At 41.7% G+C, this 27,253-nt stretch overlaps 3 protein-coding genes across 3 annotated transcripts; all 3 read right to left on the reverse strand.

Moving 5' to 3' along the window:
- Positions 1 to 670: 670 nt before the first annotated feature.
- LOC133018720 (dynein light chain Tctex-type 5-A-like) lies at positions 671 to 1,711 on the reverse strand. Its single transcript, XM_061085152.1, has 4 exons — positions 1,599 to 1,711; positions 1,307 to 1,395; positions 974 to 1,098; positions 671 to 874 (listed from the first exon to the last, which is right to left on the reverse strand). Exons 1-4 carry the CDS (start codon positions 1,709 to 1,711, stop codon positions 671 to 673), a joined length of 531 nt encoding a protein of 176 aa, XP_060941135.1.
- A 1,499-nt stretch (positions 1,712 to 3,210) lies between these two features.
- On the reverse strand, positions 3,211 to 4,245 carry LOC133017537 (dynein light chain Tctex-type 5-B-like). Its single transcript, XM_061083645.1, has 4 exons — positions 4,133 to 4,245; positions 3,840 to 3,928; positions 3,513 to 3,637; positions 3,211 to 3,414 (listed from the first exon to the last, which is right to left on the reverse strand). Exons 1-4 carry the CDS (start codon positions 4,243 to 4,245, stop codon positions 3,211 to 3,213), a joined length of 531 nt encoding a protein of 176 aa, XP_060939628.1.
- Positions 4,246 to 7,683: 3,438 nt separating this feature from the next.
- Positions 7,684 to 24,291, reverse strand: LOC133018367 (SH3-containing GRB2-like protein 3-interacting protein 1). Its single transcript, XM_061084723.1, is given in 25 exon segments — positions 7,684 to 8,141; positions 8,229 to 8,393; positions 9,057 to 9,121; positions 9,385 to 9,587; positions 9,711 to 9,843; positions 10,018 to 10,180; positions 10,183 to 10,214; positions 10,793 to 10,904; positions 11,222 to 11,278; positions 11,409 to 11,559; positions 11,721 to 11,842; positions 13,283 to 14,044; positions 14,121 to 14,189; positions 14,280 to 14,354; positions 14,437 to 14,507; positions 14,843 to 14,906; positions 15,026 to 15,050; positions 15,408 to 15,419; positions 15,994 to 16,005; positions 16,528 to 16,703; positions 17,267 to 17,324; positions 17,658 to 17,714; positions 18,016 to 18,061; positions 18,433 to 18,496; positions 24,282 to 24,291. Coding segments are annotated over 25 exon segments (2,727 nt in total). The 3' UTR covers positions 7,684 to 8,118.
- Between the last annotated feature and the right edge of the window lie 2,962 nt (positions 24,292 to 27,253).

The following is a 27,253-nucleotide window of genomic DNA, read 5'->3' on the forward strand; positions in this document are numbered from 1 at the left end:
TTGGTTAAGCATCTTCTTTTAGAGTTCTTCATGAGTTCCTTACTCCTGCTGGCGATGCTGCTGTCTGTGTCCTGTGCAGCGCAGGTTCAGACACAGGATGATGCGAACACACTGAGGCTGTGTGGCCGGGCCTTCCTGCGAGCGGTGGTGTACACGTGTGGAGGATCCAGGTGGAGAAGACTGATGGGAGGAGACGACACTTTGCCGGACGGTCAGTACACAGTGTCTGCCTTTAGAACTTTGGTGATAAAACCACCAAATTGAACCAACCTACAAAATAAAAGCCTTGACTTCTGCTAAACAAACCTTAATATCTATTCACAGGCAACAGGGAGCCAACTTTCCTCAAGACAACAGATGTTCCAGCAATGATACGTCATCGGCGTGACGAAAGCCAAGCACTTTTAACAGTGTGCTGTCAAGTAGGCTGTCGACGGACTGACCTCTCTATGCTCTGCTAGAGGGGAACATCCACAAGAGCTCATCATCCAGCCGTCACACTCATTCATTGAAATTAAGCTTACAACGTTGTCTGGATAATGTGAATTCATTTTCAAAGATGACAAAAATAAAAAACACTGAACTCTGGTTTTGAAAAGAATCTTTTTTCGTAGATATACACAAGACAACATAAACAACACAGATATAGAATACTCAAAATGTCTGGGATTCATTCAAAGTAAACACCATAGACAGTTGCCATTCCATACAGAGAGCTGTTCTTGAAAGAGTAGGTGGCGAAGGTGTCGTTGGATTTATCCCACAGACAGCGGCTGCTGATTTGCATGCTCTGCCCAGTGAGCTGACCGATGTGGACCAGGACGACCACCTTATATCTGGGAATCATGAGATCCTTCACACGGGCTCGTGTCACCTGAGAGAGCCAAAGAGAAAAATTAGGCTTGACTAAGCAAAAAAATGCAAAGGTATCCAAAAAGGTGCCACACGAACAAGCTTTTTCATTTTTATTTACCTCACATATTGTTTTTGTCATTTTTTGGGACCACTCCACTTCATATCTCTCTTCTTGGAGGTAAGTGGTGAGTACGTCCTTTAGTATGTCTGTGACAGTACCGACAGGGAAGCGTTTGTAAGGTCCTGTGGTGCAGAAAACAAACAACACAATGACAAACTGGTTTGACTTCTGCTGTGATGGCTTAAGTTAGTGTAAATATGAAGAAAGAAAAGTGAACGAATGAAAAAGCTTCAATAGATTAAGCACAAATCTCTAAGAAACAGCCACTATTTTATTTCTGTTTTTAGTTAGTGGTGGTGAGGCGCAGTGTTGAGGTGAACGTTATCTCACCCGTCTGGTAGGTGTTCTCCATTGTCACCACCATCCGAGCGTCGTCATGGTGTCCTAATTCATCAATGGATGACACAATACTCATGGAGCTGAAAGACAGGATCAGGGTGAAGAAGGTGACAGAAGAATAAGGTGTTTACATCATCTGATTGAAATACAGTGAAGTGATAATAAAAATAAGGCTTTTAAAACGTACATGCTCGATATCAGTCACAGACTAAGTGTATTTACTGGAGATGGAAGATATAAAATGGTAATTTCCAGTGTGATTTGCACATTTGTGTTTACTCACTCCTTAGTCCTGCCAGTGGTTTCCTTGCCTTTGAATGCATGACTTGCCTCTGAGGGAACCTTCACCGTCTTCTTCTCTCGTTTCTGAGGTTTGTCTTTCAGCAGCTCAGACATGACAGCCTCCACTTCCTTACACTGTTCTTCACAGGATAATAACCAGGCTCAAATCATGGACGGTAGCTCAGTTAATATTAAAACATACAATCTGCACACAGATGTTATCTGCACATTACAAAATATAGAGTATTTATGAACAAACGTGTTTTTCTATTTGCTTGTACACTGCACTTTACCTTACTTAACTTTATAACATTTCTATACAAACCTCTACAGTGAAAGGTGTACATAATGTACAGAGTCAGCATTTATTATTTGATTCCATTCCCTTGTCTACCTCAGTCTGACCTGCCTGCTGCTGGAACAACTGAATTTCCTCGTTGTGTGGATCATTAAAGTTTTATCTTATCTTATCTTAACTCCACCACCTGCAACACTTGGAAATGAGAAGTTGTCTCTTATCACACATATGTTGTTGTTGTGATTAACTTCTGCTTTTAAAATGAAAACATGTAGCATTAACTTTGCATGTTAGTTTTAGTTGCTAATTCTACCTGCTACCTCCAACCGTATATAAAAGCATATATTTACAGGACGTATCGCTGCGTCAATATGTGCCAGAGAGAAATGACAAGGAGGGAAATGTAACATGTTTTTACCTACGTCAGAGCCTCTTGATCCGAACAGCACCGAACAAGTAGCATGGACGGAGTAGCCACGGAGAGCTTGGTGTTGCCATGACAACCAGGAACCAGGAGGCAGTGGGAGGACGGCTGAAGTCTCGCGAGATTTAAAGAGTAAACTGCTGCACAGTTAAAATGTGGATTATAATGTCAAGTCTTTAACTGTATCTTTAACCAGGATATATTTATATACAATCACAATACACAGTAGTAAAGTGAAGTATATATATTCTTGAAGTATTCTGGAGGACTTTTACTTTGAAGAAATTCCTGTATAATAAATATGACATGTATAATGAGTCTACCTCTACGTCATTGACCAAATGAGAGGGAGATACATGTCTCACATTTTCTCTTCTTTATTAACAAGTTAAACAGGTATTACATTATATATTGATTTTTCATTTATGTATTTTCAAAATCTTTGGATGGGAAATTTACATGAAATGTTTGCATATTCCATGTCTACAGCATTGAAAGGAATACAGCAAAAAGAGTTGTCGAAAAAAATAAACTTAAAGTAAATCCTCCAATACTGTAGGACTTATTTAATTATCATAAATAAGGCAAAAGAACAAAATCGTGGTCAACAGAAACACGTTGAAGTATTGGTCTAAACTAATTGCAAATAACATCTTGGTTCAGCATCTTCTTTTAGCTCCATGAGTTCCTTACTCCTGCTGGCGATGCAGCATGATGAAAGCCAAGCACTTTTAACAGTGAGCTGTCAACTAGGCTGTCGAAGGACTGACCACTCTATGCTCTGCTAGAGGGGAACATCCACAAGAGCTCATCATCCAGCCGTCACAGTCATTCGTTGAAATTAAGCTTACAACGTTGTCTGAATAATGTGAATTCAGGGAATTCGTGGATTCATTCATAGTAAACACCATAGACAGTTGCCATTCCAAACAGAGAGCTGTTCTTTACAGAGTAGGTGGCAAATGTGTCATTGGCTTTATCCCACAGACAGCGGCTGCTGATTTGCATGCTCTGCCCAGTGAGCTGGCCGATGTGGACCAGGATGACCACCTTATATCTTGGAATCTTGAGAGCCTTCACACGGGCTCGTGTCACCTGAGAGAGCCAAAGATAAGAATGAGGTTTGATAAAGCAGAACAATTCACAGGTATCCAAAAGGAGCCGCAGGAACAAGCTTTTTCATTTTGATTTACCTCACATATTTTTATGGTCATTTTTTGGGACCACTCCGCCTCATATTTCTCTTCTTGAAGGTTAGTGGTGAGTACGTCCTTCAGTATGCGTGTGACAACACCGACAGGGAAGCGTTTGTAAGGTCCTGTGGTGCAGAAAACAAACAACACAATGAGTTTGACTTCTGCTGTGATAGCTTAGGTTAGTGAAAATATGAAAAAAGTTAAGTGAACGAATGAAAAAAGCTTCAATAGAATGAGCGCAAATCTCCAAGAACCAGTCACTATTGTATTTCTGTTTTTAGTTAGTGGTGGTGAGGCGCAGTGTTGAGGTGAACGTTATCTCACCCATCTGGTAGGTGTTCTCCATTTTTCCCACCGGACGAGTGTCTTCATGGTGTGCTACTTCACCGGTGGGTGATTCAATATCCACGACTCTGAAAGACAGGATCAGGGTGAATAAAGTGACAGAAGATTGAGGTGTTTACATCATCTGGTTGAGTGACTTACATAGAAGTGATAATAGAAAAAAAGGCTGTTTAAAACGTGCATGCTCGATATCAGTCACAGACTAAGTGTATTTACTGAAGATGGAAGATATAAAATGGTACTTTCCAGTGTGATTTGCACAGTTTACTCACTCCTTAGTCTTGCCAGTGGTTTCCTTGCCTTTGACTCCATGACTTGCCTCTGTTGGAACCTTCGCCGTGTTCTTCTCTCGTTTTTGAGGTTTGCCTTTCTGCAGCTCAGACATGACAGCCTCCACTTCCTTACGCTGTTCTTCACAGGATAATAACCAGGCTCAAATCATGGACGGTAGCTCAGTTAATATTAAAACATACAGTAGTACACAGGATGTAATCTGCACATCCCAATATTTCCCAATATGTATGTGCAAAGTCATTGAGGGTCATCTTAACAAGTTTTTTACACTGAGAACTTGAAATCCTATCTTACTAACCATTTTCTACAACATGAATTTCCTGTATTTTCTTTTAATGTATGATGAATATTCCTTCCCCTTAAGGGGGACCTGCACAATACTCCTGAACTTGAGAGAACACAATCATAATGGAAAACAATATTGGACTTATGACACTGCCCTGAGTACCATTTTCCACCATGTACCTTCCTGATAAAGCTGTCCCAATTCTTACCTGAAATAACGTATCAAATATAAAGTCTCTGATCCAATTATATGTCCAGCTACTATGTCTTCTTCCTCTTCTTCGTTAGCTGTTTTCCTTTGACATATCAAGGTGTCTTTGATATTACCGCCATCTAAGTATGTATTAATGCAAATAAAGCGACTTAAAGCGGTTAAAGTATTAATAGATTAAGGGATTGATGGATTAAAGGCAATGCCTTTAGCCTTGCCTTGTGGAAGACACACCTCCTTGACGTTGGTTGCCCTCGGCCACCATGCATGACACGATGCTACTTGGTGTCTATTGAGATAACACTGTCAATATTAGATTGCAAGATACATCTCTAGGATGCTATGAATATATAATGTTAGATAATGTCTGTGATAACAACCCTTTTGGTATAAACTGCAAGGTATTTCAAACATATTTTCAAAATACAAATTGCATCAGGTTGTAAAAACAATCCCCTTCCATCCTATGCACAAAAAAACACATACACAGACAATTTCAGAGATTCTTATTGAGCGTATCCTTAACCAGATCTATATTAAACACATCACACAGTAGTGTATAAATATTTCTTGAGGACTTTTACTTTATAGAATTTCCTGTATAATAAATATGACATGTATAATGAGTCTTTGAACAAATGAGAGGGAGATACATGTCTCACATTTCCTCTTCTTTATTACCAAGTAAAACAGGTATTACATTATATTGATTTTTCATATATTTATTTTCAAAATCTTTGGATGGGAAATTTACATGAAATGTTTGCATATTCTGTGTCTACCGCAGTGAAAGGAATACAGCAAAAAAAGAGTTGTAGAAAAAAATAAACTTAGAGCAAATCCTCCAATACAGGAGGACATAAATAAGGCAAAAGAACAAAAGCGTTGTCAACAGAAACACATGTTGAAACATTGCTCTAAACTAACTGCAAATAACAGGGTTGCTTCCTTTTTCCTGAACCAAATCAAATGTTACACTCAAGCCCAAACTGTGAGTCAACACATCGAAACATTCTGTAAAATGTGATGTTCAAACACAACATACCAACATGTGTGTGTGTGTGTCTGTGTGTGTATGCATGACGTGAAGCCATGAATTGTTTTGATGAAGGAAATTTAAGGTGGGTTTTTTCTTTTTTGCAAGTCCAACACAGGAGAATGTCAAACACCTATATTTAGATGCATGGAATGGGAATATCAATGGACACATGCCAAATGCATTGACAATGATCTCCTGAACAGAGAGTGGAGTTTCATGTGAAGGCAAAACGTCTCCTCTCACTGCACAATTACACAATAACACGTACAAGGACCTTGTTGAAATGGAGGAACTGGTATTGCATTAATAAAGACTGGTGATGGACAAATGTAGATTTCATGCGGCACCATTTGGAGTTATTCGTCCACAGTAACACTTCTTTGTACAAGAAACCCACACGTAGAAACAATAGATGCAGAAAAGTGGTGGTGGGGTTACACAGAACCTAATGCATTATGGGTGCTGACATCAATTAACCAAGAGACAACCACAGACACATCTATATGCCCAGAGAAATATTTGAAACATAGCTTTTTTTTGTTATGTACACTTTTTACACTTAAGTTTTTTTAAATATTGCTATTAGAAAATAATGATAAAACATTTATTCAACATGGTGGAAAAGGAAGAAATGAAATCAGGGACACCAGTAGTGCTACCTCCTCGATAGACATTTCTTTTCATTACTCTGAGGTGTCCCCACTGATCCTCGTCGAAAAACCTCTGTCAGAGATCACAGTCGAAAGGAACTGGCCAAGTTTTTAAGCAGCATTGAAGGTAAGTCCTACAATCGTCAGTCCAGGTCCCTCTGCATTTCTCCTGAAACTTAAAGCTCCTTTTCACCACTGTATGGCACTCACACCCGGCTCTGTGTGTATCAAACATCTTAAGGCCCTTTCAAACATTAAATTCTGCAGCATTGACAGAATGATTTGCCCAAACTGTTCCAAGTAGCAGCTCACGTTACTCATCATATCAGTTTCTTTTTAAAAAATCTGACCGATCACTCACACAACCACAAAAAACACTACAGTTCTGTGATAGGGGACATTTTCAATGTATCTCAGCATTGCACTCGCCCACAGTGGAAACGCTCTCTTTCTTCAGCAGCTCAAACTGCTGATTTACTGCCACCATCAGCCCTGTTCATGGTAAAATGCCACCAATGAAAGTGTTTATATGTCATAGAGTATGACATATATGTACTTCAGTTCTGAGCAGGGAAAAATGTTTTCAGGCACATAAATTATATTTTGTACAGAAATTGTCGACGAAAGAATAGAATTTGAGCAAAAAAGGTTAATGTGCTCCATAAATGAATTTGTTTGTTTGAACTCAACTGACGTTTTGTAACCTTTGAAATTGTTTGTTAATGAACTACGCAGCAACATTAGCATAATTTGGAGCCTGCTATTCACTCTGTATTTGATCTCCAGCTCCTGATTGAAATATCCACCAATCTAATTTTAGCAGATGTTCCACTATGTTCACCAGCTAACGTTGTCTTTCGAATTTAAAGTTGAATTTAAAAGCTTGAAATTAAATATGTGAAAAGCGTCAAACAGTTATTATTGATTTTGTAGCAAGCAGGAGCTTTATGGAGCACAGATGCTTAATTCAAATGATTCTTTTTTTGATGACAATTTATTTACAAATATAATTTATGTACTTGCAAACAATGTTTTTTCAGTGCTCAAAATGTCCACATATAATTCCCTCTCAAAAGGGAACACGTGCTGCAGGGCATTCTGAACTGTGACGCGACCAATCACCTCTAACTGCAAGACTGCTGGATGGGCGGTGACATTCCAGATGCTCATCTCGACAGAAACAAAATCTCTGTTTGGACGACTAAAGATTTTTCACACATGGTGAAAAAAAAATCAGATTGGGGTGGCAGTGTAAATCAGATATTACGATGTAACCTATAACTTATTGTAATATAACTGCAAAGTAATCTTATACTACTTTTTTTTTTTTTACATTTCCATTCTTTTCCACCTTGTTTAAGATTGTTTTTATATTATATAATCTATTCACATTATCTGTTACAGTGCATTTTGCAATGACAACCAGTTAGACAAAAGGAATTGAAATGAATAAGGCTGGATCACTGCATGAATCCACAATTATGTCAACAATAACAAATCATGTTTTCTCTGTACTGAACTCTGTGACACCCTTGAAGATTTCCACGTACACAGAACTAAGGATTTGTGTTTACTTGCATAAACTCAGCAGCAGTTGGTCTACTGAATGTGATGTCATAAGGTCAAATATCATGTACCTGTGTTGTAGTCTGTTTAATCTCAACCATTCATTCCAATGGTTGCTAAAGATAAAGTGAAACACACTAAACATGAGATGGGTCCATTGTCGTCACAGTCAAAAGCCATTGATTCTCTTGGATCCCTTCACAAACAGGTCCACTAATTATCCGCCAAATATTTCCCTGTGGAGCGAAATGAAAAAAGTCAGAAATCTAAGTCATTAACATAACAATTAAGGTAACACACACATTTCTGATTCTCAGACTGACCTGCAGCAAATCTCTTCTTGACCAGTGATAGCCGATAACCGGTGCCAACCAGCTGGATGTCGCAGCCTGACAGAGTGCTGCCCTCACTGGTAAACTGCACCGCCAGCTGGGACGGTTTACAGTGACCCTCTCTCATCTGGAACCGGCCCAGGAGAGCCCCTACTCCTGCAGGAAAAAGAGCTGAGATGAGAGTGCTACTTTGTGATTATCTACCTATTCGAGTTGTGACGCACCAGCAGAATCACGCTGGTGCACATGACTGACCCACGCCTCCAAATTAAATGATTACATCTTCTCACTTTAGTAGCAATGAGTCATAGGGAACTTGATGCATTCTTTGTTGTATTTTCTCCTCCCCTGACCACGAAACCCATTTCCACACAGACTTGGACTCGAACAAACACATTCTAAAGCAGATCTTATCATTACAATTTAATGTAAAAAAAATTATTTTTCTACACAACCATCTAGCAACCCCCTCCAAACAAATTAGCTCACACCCCCAAATATATGTAATAAGTCAATTGTGTAGAATAAAAGCATACACTTTAATATATTCATTAATCCATGAAATCATGAATGGAGGGTGTTTTAAATTAGGCCGCTAGTCGAGATGAGCGACAAGTGGTGAGTCAGGATCTTGACCGACTGAGGGGAGAAGACTGTCACTAACTAATAAACCTCCAGCAAAACAAAAAGCTTCAGACTGCAATTGATATTTTAGCGTTCGTACTGAGCATTAGCAGCTAAATCACTGATAACAAGTTGGATAGTGTGTGGGAGCTTTTTTTCCAGCTTTTGTATTCAGTGACATATACAAACACCCACCTCCATTGTCAGATCTATGAGAGAGGCTGGGAATCTTCCACTGTATCGTCTGCTGCTCTGGATTCCTATAGGAGGAAAGAGGTGTTCACTTACAGAAGACAAGTTGCCTGATTTTCATTTACACAAAGAGAAATTGGGTCCAATTTCCTGCTAAAAGAGAAAAACAATATAGTGTTTAAACCAGACCTAAGTCTATTGCACAGTAATAAGGATGCAATATACACAATATAACAACAAAAACTACACTGCAGGAAATTAAGGAGGTCTAAGCAGCATATTTATCTATTTTCCTTGTTTAATTAAAATCACAAATATAAGCGACCCTCACCAGATGGCAGGTGGGATCATGGCCTGGAGTTTGGCTGTGCCTCCATCCACAGGTACCAGAAAGTGAAGGTTGTGTAGTGGCACAGGAGCAGCCAAGGCCTCATTGTTGTATTTGTAGTCTATTCTAAGGTCTGTGTTGGTGCCGTCGCCTCGCCAACTCAATGCTAAATTCAGAGGAGTGGACTGGATCCCATCTGCTGACACCTGAGACACACAGAAACACAGGACAGCGAGATAGATGGATGGATGGCAAGGGAGTTTACAGAGGTGGATTCAAGGTGCTGGATGGATAAATACAAAAGATAGAACCAGTAGATAGACAGATACCTGATATTTGATCATATCCACGTTGTAGTAAGTGGCCTGAGGCTTCTGTTCAGCCACTTTTTTCAGATGGCTCATCAAGTTTGGCATATTTACCCAGAACTCCTTGGTGTCGACAGTCTCTGTCGTGGTATCACTACAGGATGAGAAGAACGTGTTTGATTCAGACAATCACTAGTTAGATACTGGCTGCATATTATGCATTATTCATTATAAAATAAAGGCCAGTTATTCTATTTTTCCAGTTCTTTAACAACGAAAAAGTAGTTTTCTGTGTGGTTGAATACGGCTTTGCAATATATGTTCCTACCAGCAGAGCAGCTGTGGATTGGGGAGGACCTGCTCCAGTCTGTTGTAGCTGCTGATGCTAAAGGTGAGGATGGGCTGAGTAGGGTGGCTTGAAAAATGCCGGGTGATGCCCGCAGGGAAAGAGAGCACCATCTCCCCTGTGATCTTCACAACACATCTGGACCAGTGGGAGAGATAAGGCTGAACTCAGACATTGCACTGAACAATAATACACAAGGGATCAAAAGGTGGAGAACAAACTGTACAGGGTAGAGATGTTTCCCCTTTGTTGTTCTGTGAAAGTTTCTCCTCTGTTTCTTCTAAACTTTTTGAAATCTTATATATATATATATATATATATATATATATTATGAAACAAATGCAAGACCTTTCTACCTATGACAACATTATAAACTGTATAAATTGGCTCGTGCATCGGTTTTGAGGAATTTAAGACCCTTCTAACACATTACTGTATATGCCACTATATATTATGTATATAGTGTGTATAACTTTTCTACACCATCGGGAAAGGGGAGCTGTTTCATTCAACACACACTCCCTTCTCTCTCTTAGAAGTACCCAATGTCAGGTTATAAATAAAGGACCAACTAACAGTACATTGTAGTGTCTTGTATATTGTTCCACCTTCTGGCCTCCTTGATGCATCAAGTCTACATTAAACTCTTCTGCATAAGACATCAGCTGCTGCCTGAGTTCTCCTTTCACCAGCTTCCAGAAAACTTTCAAAACAATCGGTAATGTCACACTGCACAATAAAAGAAAACCAGGCTTACTTGCTGGGATCAGCGCCTTTAAAGTAGGCATTGATGGTTTCTGTGAAGGCAGCAGCCACTGGCAGCGTGTCCTGGGGTCCCATGGTGAGTGGACTGGGTCCTCTGGAGCATCCTGAAGAAAACACACAAATGGTTCTTTTAAAATGAAATCAAAACATAAACCACATATCTTCCTTTGGCTTGTTCCATATTTGCACAAACGTTTAGCCATGGGTCACACACAGACAATAGGGGAGTATAAACAATCAAGCACACAGTTAAAAGCAGAACTAAACCCTCCATATTGAATCTGGATTCTATGTGAGTGAGCAAGACACGGGGGGTGGGAAGCAATATTTGGGCTCAGTGAACATGAGCAAGGTAGAAATACGGCAAGTGATTTCAGTACATGCACTGATGGGACTACCGGAGCATTGTGGCTCAACTCACCTTCAAAAGCTAAATAAAACCTGCCATGGTCAAACCATACCAGAGGCTGTGAGGCCTCTGAGAGAGAAGAGACATGAGGAGGAGAGAATCATGGAGAGGGACAAGACCGTGAGGCAAGGACACAATGATGAGCGACTGACAACATGGACTCACACAAAGGAGACGTGACACTGAGGAAAAACGATACCTGTGGTGGACATGTTAAGGTCCCTCCCTAAGGTCGGAGTGGACGCTGCACTCTGTGAGGTAATGGAGGAGATGGAGGAAGAGCTCTCTGACCGGGCCAGGGGTGCGAAAGGAGGGGGGCTGCCCGAAACCGGCGGACTGAAGGGTCGAGTCTGGAGACGGAAAGACACACTGAGAATCTGCTGTCTCAAGGAAGACTCATACAGAATGGATTAACCTGTTTCATTTCAAGATCACAATGAGATGTCGGGTCAGAGGACAAAACAGCAAGAGGAGACAGAGACAGAGGAATGAAAGGACACTTCATTTGTACCAGGTCTGTGATTGGTTTCCCAGGGGGCAGCTTGGGTCGTGAGGACGGTCGGGGGGGAGGAGGCGGAGGAACTGGGCTGCCTCGGGACTGAGGCGTGGCAGGACGAGCTGGAGACGAGGGGCCTGTGGCACACACCAGAGTCTGTGGTTAGCACTGGCTTCAGATCACAATGATAGGGTTTTATTTAACATGAGCTCCAACGGCTCAGCTCATGTCATTTTCACTTTGTTTGTCTGGTCGACTGTTGATTATATTTCCCCCTCCACAGTGCTTTTTTAAAGGTTTGCTAATCACCACTAACACCTATCAAGAGCAGGCTGAGCTGTCAGGTTTTGTTATGGTTGTGAGTCTGATTCATACAAAAGTCTGTGGTGAGATGAGCCCAATTGATGAATACAACAACATTATCATTCTCACATACTTGACATTGTAACATTTAGATTAGATGGTCACAGAAAATTACTAAGCTCTGGTATGTAATCAGCAATGTTTTTGTTTTGTTCAAAAGCTACTTTGTCAGTATTCCCCCCTGGAACATGTCAAAATAAAAATTGTATCCTGTGTAAAAGATCAATTAAATTGGATTCTAGTACATGAAAAAGAAATCTGAAATTAGACCAAGGAGATATAATATTTGTAATACTGAGGCTGTTGTGTTATTATCAAACCACCAGATGCCAGTAAAACTGTTTTCATGTCCTGCGGAGGATCTCCGAAGAATTGGGTTCAGACTTTCTCCGCAGTTTTTCTTTCCCACATGCCCAACGCAGTTCTCTGCTCAGACACGTGTTCACAACAGCAACACATTCTCTGCATGATTCCACTACAAACTCTCATGACATCATCATCATCGGTGTCATCATATGTCACTGCTTTTTCTCTCTGATATATAAATATATTTTTAAAATTTTTCTGTGTCTGTCGCATGTTCGAAGAGTCATTAACTCCCCACTCGCTCACAGTGAATTCACCGGGGATCCCCTCCTGTGTTCTCACATTGACGTCTGCTGACTTTCTGCCGACTTTATACCAGATGTCCAGGCGGAGAAAGTCCTCAGACATTTGCACTAACACATACACCTGCTCCGGAGAAAATGTAATTTTGCAATGTAATAAATCACTTAGCATGGTTACATTAACAATCAACTCTTACTTCGAAAGGGGTGTTTGTTTTACTGGTGATCTCTACATTTTTATCAAACTATAATTTAATTAAGTGTAATGTCACTTAGGACATTTTCAAAAAATCTTAATTTCTAAAAGTCTGCACCAACTAATGATATTGTGTAACTATCCAGAATCAAACCAAGGTGGCTGCCTATATAATATTATGATTTAATTTAGACTCTTTCTTATCAGTGTTGCTGAGAAACTAAAAGCAAGGATAAAAAGTCACTGATGCTTATTACATGATGAAGTTCTGTAGTTCGATCAGATCACATTTAAACTACAGAAAAAAACGTAAATAGATCACAAAGATGAAATACATCTCGGGCAGCTCTATGTGATTGTTTGGTTTCACCGATGGAAGCAGCACTCTCATCTTTACCGACAGTACTTACCGCTGCCTGAGTACGGCCCGGGGGAAGACATGATAGACCTGTAGGTGGTTGGAGGGAGAGGAGGCGGCGTTCCCCTGAAGCTCGGCGTCAGCTCTCTGGGCGAGCCCACAAAGTCTGGGATATCATCTCTCAGGTAACCCCCCTCTGGGGTTCTTTTCCCTCCAGCGCCCCCCAGCACCAGGGGAGAAGTGACTCCTATTCGAGGAGACCTCCGCTCGGCTGGCAGAGGGGGCACAGGGCTCATGGGAGCAGGGGAGGAGGAGTACGATGCAAACAGCAGCACCTCTTCATCGAGCAGCTCCTCATCCAGGCAGACGGGGGGCGATGTAGAGGGAGAGAAGTCCGGTGGCAGGGGAGGCGCCGGCTCATCCGGAGGAGGAGGTCCGAGCACAATGGAGGGGGGCGATTCCGGTGGCGTGAAAGGAGGAGGAGACCCGGGAGAAAAAGGTGGGGGTGAAGGCGGAGGCTCGTCTGGCGGCGGTCCGGGGGAGAGGCAGGGCGTGGAGGCGGTGGACGAGGGCGTGTCTGGGGCAGGAGAGTCCGGCGGTGGAGGGGGAGCGGGTTCATCGGGTGGCGGGGGTCTGTCATCAGTGAAGGTGACCCACCTGGGTGACATGGCTTCCTCACTGGATTGAGGGCTGTCGACAGGGCCGAACACGTCGTCGATGTCCGGGCCCGGGGAGTCTCGGTAGGAGGCCGGGGACAGGACGTTCAGGTAGATGGGGGCAGAACTGCGAGTTGCCCTCCCATTGGTTAGATCAGCTGCAGGTAGAGTGAAGGAGCGTTAGATCTACACTCATCGGATTTAACTGTCTGGCTGATAGGCAAGTAAACTCACCAGCTGATTCTGACTGATACCCATAATGACTTCTTGATGGAATGTTTTTTGGAGGAAGAGGAGGAGGAGCTGCAACAAGGATGACAGGTCATTTATAGATTATAGATGAAATAATTTTTAACTATGTATAGATATAACTCCTTGTACTATTACACTAACCTCCTGTTGGGAAACTTATGCCCAGTGGAGAGTCTGAGCGTGATCTTGATTCTACCCACATGTCAGCAGGAACCACTGTGATGACAAAAAAAACAATCAGCATCCCCTCAGTAGCTGTATTTGTTGTTGAGTGATTTACTATTGACAAGGGACGGACCATCATATCTGGCATATTTGGTCTCTGAAGGCAGCCCGAAGAAGGAGGGAACGTTCTGGGATAGCCTGTCACTGCAGAAGGAGAAACACAAGGAGACTATAAATAAGTAGCTCTGTTTGTTTATCTTAAGAGGAAAGTTTTGTTTAGATTTTTTACTTCAGTGTATTGGTAAATTTAGGTAAAAAAAACAATATTTCTCTACACACCAAGTCTTCCATTACCCTATTAAAACCAATGCACCTTTTAAGTGAGAATTAAACTGTAAGTTCTTTATCGTATCTTTTAGAATCATATCGTTTTGATTGTTTGACAACCTCATCATGATTGTCAGTTTTTCCTGAACGGGAATATTACTATCAACTTCCTGTTTGGTTTTGGTTTGGTGAGTGGTGCACTTATCACAGACCTTGTTATCTCAGGCGCAGGACTTGGAGTCGGGGTGGAGCGTCTCGGTCTGGCAATCTCCTCACCTAAGAGAAAGAAAAATGAAAAACTCAGCTGTTGGTCTGTTATTCCTTTATTTGACCAAATATGCAGTATAAAACTAAGGGGGGTGAGGGGGGGACAGTGTTTAAACTGCTGTACTTACAGGACAAATTTCTTTTTATCAGCCCCTGAAAAGCACAATCCAAAACAAAGGGCGACGTAAGCATACAGATAATGAAGAGTCAAAATATGTGTATTGTAATACTCTATATATTATAGATATTTTATTCTTCTACTCTGCAATGTACTGCTTTTTAAGTGAGAAAACAATGAGAAACAGTGTAAGATACAGTCCTCACAGATATTTTAACTACTACTTGCATAGAAAAATACATAAAACCAACACTACATTGTCTAAGCTGAGTTTTTAGTGTACGCTTTTTCAATTCTGCACAGTTCAGAACAGGTCAAGCAGCAGTTATCAGAAAAGCTGCGTTTCGGGCTGCTTGCCTCCAAACAGCCAGCAGATGGAGCGATGAACTCACCGGGCTGCGTCTCTGAGACCAGCAAAAGGGAAGAGAGAACAGACCTGGGTCAGAGAGTGAGTGACAAATCAGTCAAGTGGACACCAACTTAAACTACACACAACGCACGTCTTTACTTTCACCGCAAAGCCTGAGTAACACCCTGGAGATCATGAGGACAACGGTCGGCGTTGTCCTATGAGACCAAAACGCATGTGGCCGCACACTGGCAGTAGCAGGCCGCTCAGCATGTGAGCTCCACTTAGAGCCAATCAATAGGGTTGGAGCTAATGTGTGTGTTTGTGTTGTGATAACTCTGCATTATGTTATACACACGCTTTGCCAGACAGGTTCAAGTAAAGCTTTTGCGAGACAGAAAAAAAAAAAGAATCAACAAAAAAGATGTGATTTTGAATTCAGGTCCTAAAACAAAGGGCACAAACACTGAGGGTGAGGGCATGCGGAAAAAGAGGGGAAGCCATTTGTAAGTGAATAATCACGAGGTGGGGGGGGGCACACTTTATCGAGCATCTCTGTTAAGTGAGCTCATGCCATGCACTCTCTCTCTCGGGGGTGAAACAACGATGAAAATGTGTGACATGCTTACCGGACTTCTCTTCTACGAGACCACGGGCAGAACCGGCAGAAAAAAGACAAACACGGACAGAAAGTTAAAGATATACCAGACATTCTGTACACAAAGATGACTACACCCCTTAAAGACAAGCCAAAGTGGTACGATCGCCCCCTGGTAGCTGCTAGCAGTAAAGGTCACAAATTCCACCTCCTCCACGTTAATGTAAGGGACATGGACTAAACTAAAGTCAAAGCACATGTCAAATTACTGTTTTTCATTTTAGATGGTTCTTATTACACTGATGTTCCAGTGCTCATTTTTCTCATAAGTTTGGTTTTAATTAGTTATTTGACATCATGATTGACCGCTGAGACTGAAACGCAGTTGGTCGAGCATGAGTATTGCTGGGACCTTGCTACCACCACTCCAGGATGTTTTGCTTATATTTCTGGATCGTGGGAGGAAGTGGAGAAACATCATCCATCATCATAAACGGTTAAAAGGTTAAAAGACACTAAGCTGCATTATGTGTACGTGTTATGTGCCCTGAGCAGCAGCGCTCACCAGAGACGGAGAGAGAGCCAGGCCTCCCACTGAGGCTTTTAGCTCGTCCATAGATGGAGGGACACACTTGGCACTGTCCGACACCAGCGGCTTGATCTTGATTTTGAACTTTTTCCTGCTTTCGTCATCGTCTTCAGAGTCGCTGGAGGAGAAAAAGTGCTTTGCTTTGGAAGCAAGTGAATGCTCGTCAAGGACAAAACAGAATAGAACTTAATGTTATAGGAGAGATGGAGAAAAATTCAATCTTTTGCAGCATTTAAAGTTAACAAACCCTTTAAAAATATAGACATTTGTCTCAGTCATGCGCAGAGTAACGCTGCAGCTCAGGAGTGAGACATCTGCTCCGTGTCTCCATCTGCTGCTAAACGACACCTTCGGTTAAATCATCCTGCTCAGGGGTAGCGTCACAGCGCCAGCTCTCTGTGAATCGAATTCAAATATACAGCTGCTGACACCTACGGGAGCGAACGATACCAGTGAACTGTGGGACAGTTGTTAATAAGAGCTGTGGCTCAGGGATGACTGAAAAGTCAATCAAAATATAATATAAGTATAACAAAAGGTTTTGCCACTGCAGGGACACACATGCAACGTGGCAAGAGAGGGAGGAGCCATTGATTTGGCCTATTTAATACTGAGCCCTCCACCAATGAGTCAGTCAGCCAAATAGGTCGATAGTTTTGCAGAAGTGTCCCGACACTGCTCCTGCCACTGCTCCTGCCCGTCGCTGAAAGGATATCATCGCCCTCGTCACCGGGCCGGAGGCTGAATCCCTCCTCGTCCACATCAGGAGTCGCCTGCAGCAAAGAGGAGGAGAAAAGAGACAAACATTTAACAGACGCACTGCTAAACTCTCTTCCTTTGATCAGCTCTGTATTTAAATGTGGATCATATTTCACAGATGTGTCTTTCCTGAGACACTCAACTTCCTGGCTGAAGCTCCTGCTGACTGACAGAATATGCAGCTATTGCCCTATTCGCACGGTTTATTCAGTAATTTTAAACCCAGTGTTACATGACACTGATCGCAACAGCACAACATATATCTAATGCATAAAGCTGCAGAGTCTCTGCATGACATCAGAAAGAAAGGGAGCAAACACAACAATGAGTAGGAGGATAATACTCACATATCTGTCCCAGTCAATCTCCCCATAGAAACCATTGGGAGCCCCATTGGCCTTTTTCTATTAACAAAATAGGAACAACAGATTTTACATAATTTTACATTTAAGTAAAGGGGTAATGTATAAACACATTACAATCTTTAATAAAGAAAAGAGTCTCATTTGGTTAATCATGAGCTCTGGCAATTATTCCAAGTATTCATTGCTATTAGTTTGTCTGTCAGTCAACAGGATTACTAAGAAACTACTAAACCGAGCTGTGGGGTCTGACCCAAGGAAGAACCCATTTAATTCTTGTATGTCTGGATAAAAGAGAGGAGGAAGAGAGGAAATCCTTCAAGAATTTTAAAAATGAACATGCATTTACCTTCTTTCCACTTCCAGCTCCTTCTTTGTCAGGTGAGCTCCTGTTTGAGGTGACAAGAAGGGGGGAGAAATGATTTTGTTATACATCATGAATTTCCTATTATTGTACAATATGATCCTTGAGTTTTAGTACCAGTTTTAAAAGAGTCTAAAATCAGAAATCAGCAAATGAGAAAAAAAAAATAAAAAAAAAAAATAATATATATATATGCATCTGACCAAACATTCAATGTCAACTTTTGTTTCAGTTGACAGGTTTCAATACTATAGACTGCTACAGACACATTTTAGTCAGAGCTCAGTATTGGGTTGGAAACACAGTCTTAATTATTTACATTAACAAAACGATAAATGTCCAGGCTGTTTGATGATAAGACTTTGCATTTTAATTGTGTTTTCAGACCAAACTCACGTTGTGTCTGTGTCTTTGTCTTTCTTTCTTAGACCCAGGGCTCTCCTGGTTCGGTTTTTCAGTCCTATCGAGAGGGAGAGGAACAAAAATATCATGAAGAGTTATTTGAACAGTTTAAAGCCTGAACATAAGCTCACTGCCTCATCTTTTAAATGCACCTGAAAGCAAAGGGGAGCCAGGTAACAGGGGGATGATGCACTCTAACAGCAGCATTGAGCAGGAAATAGAGCAATCAGCGTGGTGATATAAATTAATGCATCCGTTTGGGACACAAACATCCTGCCAGCTGAGAGGAGCCTCCACGTAAAATGAAGCAATGCAGACCGAGCAATTCCCTTAAGTGTCCCCTCCCTGACTGTATAAAGTGGAAGAGAAAACACGAGCAGAGGTTGATCAATCCGTCCACTTCATTAGCGAGATGCGAGGGAGGGTGGGGAGAGATCTGCTACAGCGGCCCGTCAGCCAAACTGGGTGCCAACACCCCTGCAGCACTGACATCCAGACAAATGAGGGAAATAAAACACAACTCAGTGTGTGCAGAGCTATTATGTTCAATTAATAGAAATCAAAACAAACTTCTGACACAATTGATCAGTTAATCTATTACTAGACATAGAGACAATTAACCAATCAAATGAATCACACCATGAACTCTGGAAGGGATTTCAAGTTTACATTAACACACTACAGCCAGCTGAGCTACCAGATCTGTGAGGCTCTGACCCCACATTAATATGATCATATATTCACAATAACAATATACTAATGTTTAGGGTTAGCATATTTGCCATTTAAGCTAACAAGCGAAATGTTACTAATTAGCATGAAACAGATGCACAGTTGAGCAGAGAGCCTTTTTCATGATAAGAAGTTTACCAGCTTGTGGCACTAGACAACAAGTCGTAGGAGCATAAGGAGGAGTCATCCTCTTGGGACCATGAATGTTTATAGAAAACTTCAAATAGCTATTCAGATATTTCAGTCAAGTATTGTTGATACACTGTGAAGGCTGATGGATGAACTCACATTGATAAACCTCATGATTTTTTTCTGGTCAAAGGTATTGATGAACCTAAACATGTACCCAAACAATAATACCGTTAAATGGCAGATATCACAAAAAAGACGACCATGTAACTCCGTTAATGGCAAATTAAATAATTTGAGGATCATCCATCCATCCATCATCTATACTGCCTATCCTCTGAGGGTTGCAGGTGAGCTGGGGTCAATCCCTGACCATGGGTTGGAAGGCGGAGTACAGCCTGGACAGGTCACCACCGTTATGGCTGGGCCAGCATACAGATAAAAACAACACTTCATGTTCCCATTCAAATCTACTATCGAATAAGAGTCGCCAATGAACCTTACTCCAGTCTGCATGTCTTTGGGCAAACTCCAAACAGAAAGACCCGGGGCCCAACCAACAATTTGAGCACCATTTGTTCCTGTTTTTCTTTTGCATGAATTGGCTGTGCTGCAGGTTTTGCCCCAAATAGATAACTGACAGGTTTACATAACAGTGTTTTAGACGAGCAGCGGGCACAGTTGCTTCTCACATCCACATGAGAGCAACAGAGCAATCACATGTGATGGACAGTTGGTTGGATGAACATTGCTCTGCAGAGGCAGCTCAGCTCCTCATCAGTTTGATGTGTTTTAAACTGGAACTTATTGTTTGTCCAGAACAGACATGTTTGTGGTTACTAGCTTATTTATGATTTCTGACTACATAGAGACCAGTCCTAAATGTTTTCATAGTAAATATAGAGACATTGATTTGGTGAATCAACATGCTTGTGTTGAAATCCAAATAACTATAACAAGGGAAGTCAGTGCACTGGGGCTCATTCACTGGAGAGGAATCTCTCCCGGGTACTAAAGGACGTGTCAGAGCCTGTGATGTATTAGTAGATCGCTGAGCTGCTCAATAGCACAGATTATTCCTGCATCAGTGGAGACAGCTCTGTACAGTGAGCCATGTGTCTACCCTGCATGGTTTGTGTGTATGTAAAAATAGAATGAATCTTTACTCTGATAAGTAACAATCCTGCTTATATTTATGTATAATGTACACACAGAAAAAACACAAGCCGCACGGTCACAGCTCATTTGGTCACTGACGGCACTGAACTGCAAAACAGCTCAGGTGTCTCAGAGGAAAACCTATGATTTGTAACCCATTCATAAAGTTTTCCAGAGGAGAGCCTGACAACTCATTACACAGATGGATCATAGTTACAATGTAATAAGTATAACTGAGTTTGAATCATTCACAAAAACAAGACTTACAACATCACAAACATGGCATATAATGACATCACTGCAGACCATTTTTCACTGTAAACGTTCTTCACTAAAACAATAACATTCATCTATTCAAATACGGTTTCTAATGCATATAATATGGTTTTAGACAAATGCACTTTGTTCAAGCAGCTACTTAGACTGATTTTGATATCCCATCTTCAGATGTCACTGGGAAAAGAGACAATTTGGAAAGATAATTCCGAATTGCTTTATTAATACAATAACTAGTCTTTAAATTAAAATGTAAATTGTTATAATTTGTTATCTGTTGTGTTTATTGGATGTAGTGTTTAAATCACAGGTTTGTTAGACAGTTTGTTTGGATGATATGCATAATGCACATAAACTATCCATAGATATTTGTAGTTACAGGAGATGGGACATTTTGTATTATTTCTGGTTGCCTTGTATGTAGCCCACTGCTGATAGGGACAACAGATGACACTCTGGCTCATCACAGTATTTTGTCTGTTGATTAACGAGCTCTGTCCCTATCAGATAAATAGTGAAATATAAAATCAGTAAAGTATGGCTTCGCTAACCAGTGCAGTTTCTGTGTATATCATTTTTCTACGTACAATTTTTTCCAGATTCATATAAAGGTCACTATAACCTTTACCTTTGACCACCGGAACATAATCATTTTATCTAAGTGACAAATTATCAAAAGTAAGTAAAGAAATTCCCTCAAGCAGTGTTGAGATTTCACATTCAAGAGGCACAAAACTGTTTTTTTAAAGGCACCAGGACCTTTAACCTTTGACCACTGAAATCGGATCAATGTATCAGTGAGTCAAAATGAATTGTACCAGATGTAATGAAATTCCCTGAGGGCAGTCCTAATATGTCACATTCACAGTAACATGAGGTCACTGTGACCTTGAACGTTGACCTCCAGACACCAAAATCTAATCAGTTCATCTTTGAGTCCAAGAGAACATTTTTAATAAATTTGAAGACATTCCCTAGGTGACCTTCCTGATATATCAGCTTCACAAGGCAAAATATGTGTATTGTGAGGTCACTGTGACCTTTGACCACCAAAATCTACTCAGTTCATTCTTGAGTCCAAGTGAATATTTGTACAAAATGTACGGACAGATGGACAAACAACCACTGGCTGCAGCCGGCGCAGAGGCATAATAATATTAATAAAACCTTTAAACTGACTCCACATCTAAGTAAAGTTTCCTTTCAATTCTGCTTCAAAACATAATCTTATTCATGACATTCAACCTCTTTAACTGTGAAAAAAAACTTACTCAAGGTCCACTTACTGGATTTCTTTCAGCTGCCTCTTGTAGTTTTCATCACCAGAGGGGGTGCAGCTGAAAGCTCTCTACAAAACTTGGTAACTGATGTAAGATTTCTTCTAGAGACGGTGGCACCTGTCATTCCCCGAGAAGCATTAATTCCACAATTTTTTTTTTTTTTATTCCTAAAACAGACAACCTGTCAGTCGTCCACGCTGGGTGACAATTGTGTGAAGGTGTGAAAATTCAGCTCCTGTCACTATTTACACAAACTACATCCGCCACAGAAATGCTGTCCGCTGACAACACAATGTCTCAGCTGCCAGCGACAGACTGGGGATATGAAATCAAGAATACAGAAGAGAGGGAGAAGCAAAGCAGGGACAAGCTAGTTCTGAACAATGTCCAGACTCGACATGTCATAACTTAGCCTGTAAACCTTTTCCTTCAGCTACTGGTTTTAACCTACACTCAGAAATGCGAGTATCTTTGTGCCACATGTAAGTTTACTATGTCATTTTCTGCATTGACTTTGTTTTAGTTTGAATTTTGATGGTTTGAAACTTGATGTCACTGTAAAACTACCAACTGAACTTTTGGTAGCTGTCAAACTAACAAACAACACATCACCTCCACCTATGGATCGCTTGCACCAATGTATTCAAGAGGTTTATGCCATAACTGTGCCCTTTTCTAAGATATATCCACCCACTCCACTCGGATGTCACGCATGCTCAGATGATCCACTGTTCACTTGTTGCTCATTTTATATGTGGAACCAATTATCTCAAGCTTACAATTTTTGGCAAGTAGGTTTTCATGCAGTCCAAATATTATCTGCAACCAGAGGGTGGCTAGAGGAAAGGAAACTAGTCTGACACTTTGCTGTTTTGATGCTATACTTATTTAAGTCAAAACTGGCCATTAACATTGTCTTTGACTATAATCATGTTTTGAGTAGTGAATATGAATTGTTAGACTGAAGCCCTTTGTGCACCAGTCAATCCTAGAATTAGATATGGAACTTAATCCCAGATCAAAAGTATGTTGAAGGGCCATTAACTGTCTGTTTTGTGTATTTTCTTTTCACCCTGTACATTTGTTTGATGGTTTGTTTGTTTGTGAGAAAGACTCACTTATTTCACAGGGAATAATTCATGGATTCTGGAGTTACATCTCGGAGAGGGTGCAATGTGGTGCAGCTTGATTGAACTGTCTGATTGGGACTGTCCTTAGCAGAGCTATGAATTCTAGCTTGTGGAGGTAATGTGATGTTAAATGTGTATATTTGTTGTATCTAATATTGCAAATTAAGCTGCTGCTGTGGTGCAAGACAGTTAACTTCAGTCATGTCTTATGATGAAGTACTACCATCAATCAATCTATGTTCCTGAGATAATGCATTTAATGATATTGATAACCCTGCATGCTCCATCAACATGAAGGTGAGTATTGCTATAACATACAAATAAAAATGTTGTCATGTCTCTAACTACAGCTGACAGCCTTCACTGTGTAATTAGCAAGGCATGCTAACAAAGGCTGTGGTGAACATGTGACATCTGTGTACAATATGAAGGCAGGCTGACTGCAGGCCTTTAGCTAATAATAGCCACCTTCCATTACATTGGCATTAATGGATGGTAAAGGCCCAGCATCTGTCATGCAGGGTTAGATCTATGATGTAGCTCCTCTATCATATGTTTATAATTCACATAACTGCATTCCACTACTGTCAACTACGGCAACCATCATGTAACACCAATAGTGCAACGTTTAAGGATGATCGTTCCTGTTATATATTGTTATACAGTGACAGCAGCAGCAGCAGAAGCAGCAGCAGCAGAGGATTGAATGAGTGTAGCTTCCGGGACAGACCTGATCTCTGCTCAGACTTACATGCACATGACACAGCCCGGGCACGACTAAAAATAGGTGGGTAATCTGCACATGCAAACACAGATGTGCACAGTCACATGTGTAAACACACACACACACACACACACACACACACACACACACACACACACACACACACACACACACACAACACGAGCAAGGGCTGCAAACGTCCCTCCCATATCACACCTTCGCTTGCATCTCAAATAGCAAATGTCCCACACACTGTCACGCTGCTAGTGCACATCTCTTAGTGGTTCCACAGCAAATCACATCCCACATCAGGAGCTTTAATGGCCCAGCAGGACGCGACAGGGCAGAGGGAGGACGCCGGGGCACACATTGCGAGGCATAAAGGAGGAGCAGGAAAGTGCACCGATCGCTCACCTTGCATCATGTTGGCCGATTCTCATCCTACGTTGCCCTCCGGTGTGCAGGCGGAGAGAAGACGGAGACGTGCAGCCGGTCAGAGGAAGCCTGGGCAGGGCATGGCTAATTCCGCACGGCTCCCCCGGCCAAGCGCGATGCTGATTCCCTCCACCCACAAGGGCCCGACTCCCGGCCACCCCGCACCAGGAGGTGGTCGTGGGAGGAGGGCTGAGACAGGAGGAGGCAGCGGTGGAGGACACGAGTGCAAAAAAAAAAGAGGAGACACCCGAGGAATATGCAGCAGATGAGGGGCAAGGTGGGGTGGAGTGGGGGGGAGCGGGGTCCTCTCTGTCTCCCTGTGTGCGCGCGTTAGGCCCCGGACAAGCGAGGGGAAGCAGAAGCGACACACGCCATCTCCGAGAGGGGGGATGCTGAGGAAAGGCAGAAGGAGAAAAAAAAATCAGAGGCAGAGAGAGAGAGAGAGGCAGAGAAAGACTGGGAGAGAGAGGAGGGAGGGAGGGAGGGAGGGAGGGAAGGGGGAGGGAGGGAGTGGGAGGCTTGCTGATGTCACATCTGCACTAAACCAATCCCTGTAACCATGGTCACATGGCTGCTGTCCCCTGATGCCTTAGCACCTCTCTCTGCTCGCCTAGAGTTTCCTCCACTGCCAAATGCATATTACACAAGGTCTCACGTGATACTGGACATTAATAGGCCAAATAATCTCTTACATTTTAATCAGAGTGCATCTAAACATCCACTTTGATTCAAATTACCTAATTAATGTGCAGGATCCCCCGTGTTTGTGTCTGTCATTGAGGATTTTTAGTAGTTTTATTTATGTTTTTGGAGCTTCACAGGGCAGTGAGGAGAAAGGATAAGTGACATTAATGCAAAACCCTCAACATTCACCCACACACATGCAGACAAACAGTGTAAAAATAGGCGGTCAGGCAGTTTAAAGCCAATAAGGTGTGTTAAGTCCTTCGCTGGAATCTAAAATAAGCTGGAAAATAAATTCTAACAGAGGCAAGAGGATTCCATGAATTTCAGGTAGCAGCTGAACCACATGCATTTGTCCTTGAATGTGTGACAGATAAAAGTCCTGATAAAAAAGGCCTCATGTTTCTTCGGGAAATGACTCCAAAAGAAATCTGTAGGTGCTTCAATCCAAATATTCTACTACTATGAGAACAGCAAGGCAAGGGAATAACATGGCAAGAACTTGTTATGTTTTCATTCAGAAATCATTCATGGATCTTGATGAAAGAAAATCATGTTTAGAGGACTGATATTTACGAGTGTGATGAAAATGTTGTGGAAATTTCAAACTAAATTCAGGATCTAGTGAACTTACATGTGGGTCTTGGTGGAGGTATGAACAGGACTGAGTTCTTGATATTGTAATAATGTTGTTGTATGTCTTGTGGAGGTTAAACATAAAAGTAATTGAATTGTTTGATTTGGAAAAGTTTCTCTGAGACAAAAAAGAAACCTGAAAAACATCCTCATATGGAGCAAAATCAAATTACTACACGTTTATTGTATGAGTTTCAAAGGAAGAGGGACAATGTCTTGCTAGTAGCGCTATGATGCTGGTCTTGTTTACTTATTAGTAATTGAAAGAATATACAGGTGCTGCCATACACACTCTTGCCAGGGTTTCTCACTAGGTGGTAGTAAAGTGTAAAATATGTTTCATCAAAAGAAGGGAAGAAGCCGTTTGACGGTGCAGGCTGTGCAATGATGAGGAGGGGAAAGTCTTCAACATGTTTGTGTGGAGTAACATATACTGTAAAGGGTTGAGTTTGGTGGAAATAAATTAATTCAGATTTTATATTGGAAAAGAAGAAAGTGTTGAGACTCCAGATATTTCATGTCATGAAATGTGATTGTTTACAAGTGTCCCTAATATCTAAAGGCCCATTTTAAAGTTGTTCACAATGCATTAATACATATTTCAGATGGTGTTAATACAGAAAGATAATCTCATTTAAGGAGAGGTTGCATTAAATGTCAATAATGTAATAATCGAGGTTTGTGAATGATGAGGCTAAATGGGGCACACTGATAGAGGAGAAGACTGGAGCGACAGTCAAGCCTCGGGGCAGCCCGCAGGATATGGAAGATGAAGATGAGCGAGACGTCCCCCAGGAACCTGCATGAAAGCTTTGCATGGGATAAATAACCGCGTCCAAAGCACAACCGAAGAGACGCTGGAGTTTGAGCCGACACATTGTAATAATGTGGTCTGGCTGCAGTTAGAAGTTTCCAACAAGAGGAGGCCGAGAGGAGATCATTTGTCCAATTTAAACTAGATGGATTTTGCTCTGTGGACAAACTCTGAAGGCTGACAGGATTGTTTTGTTTTTCCCAAGAAGCAGTTAGGCAAAAACTACTTTCTCTGCAAAAGAGGGATAAATTGACTCCACACAACCTCAGCCTGCAAGGTTGTGTTGCTATTGTTAAAACTGTGTCACACTGGAGGACAACAGTGTGTCTTTCCAGCGCAGAGTGCACGCTGTCAGCTGTAATCATCACACAAGCAACGCTGGGGGAAGGAGGAGGAGGAGGCCTCACGTTGCAGCCTGGAAGAAAGAGAGGCAAAGGACAAACTATTCCAGCGACGATGAAGGAGCGTGTTACACTTCGGCAGTAGGCTGAGTTACGGCCGCACACACACACACGCTTCGATGAGAGCTGTGGTGTGATTATTCAGCTGCTTTGATAACGGCTGCGTTTTGGGCCATTGGAGCCGAGTGACTCACCCTCTCTGATAGAGAGAGGACAGATGGGGAATGGGCAGTTAGAGGATAGTGTTTTGGCGCGCGCTTGTGTGTGTGTGTCTCTGTTTGTGTGGGTGTGTGTATGGAGAGAGACGTTTCTACTGTGGAGGTCATGTCATGGTGTATCATCTCGTCCTCTGCTCCCATGCTAAGAGATGATTGTGTGTCAGTGAGGAGAGTCAAATGTCAGAGACTGTGATCTGA

This window comes from Limanda limanda, chromosome 13 (genome assembly GCF_963576545.1).
Source record: "Limanda limanda chromosome 13, fLimLim1.1, whole genome shotgun sequence".
Taxonomy (NCBI): domain Eukaryota; kingdom Metazoa; phylum Chordata; class Actinopteri; order Pleuronectiformes; family Pleuronectidae; genus Limanda; species Limanda limanda.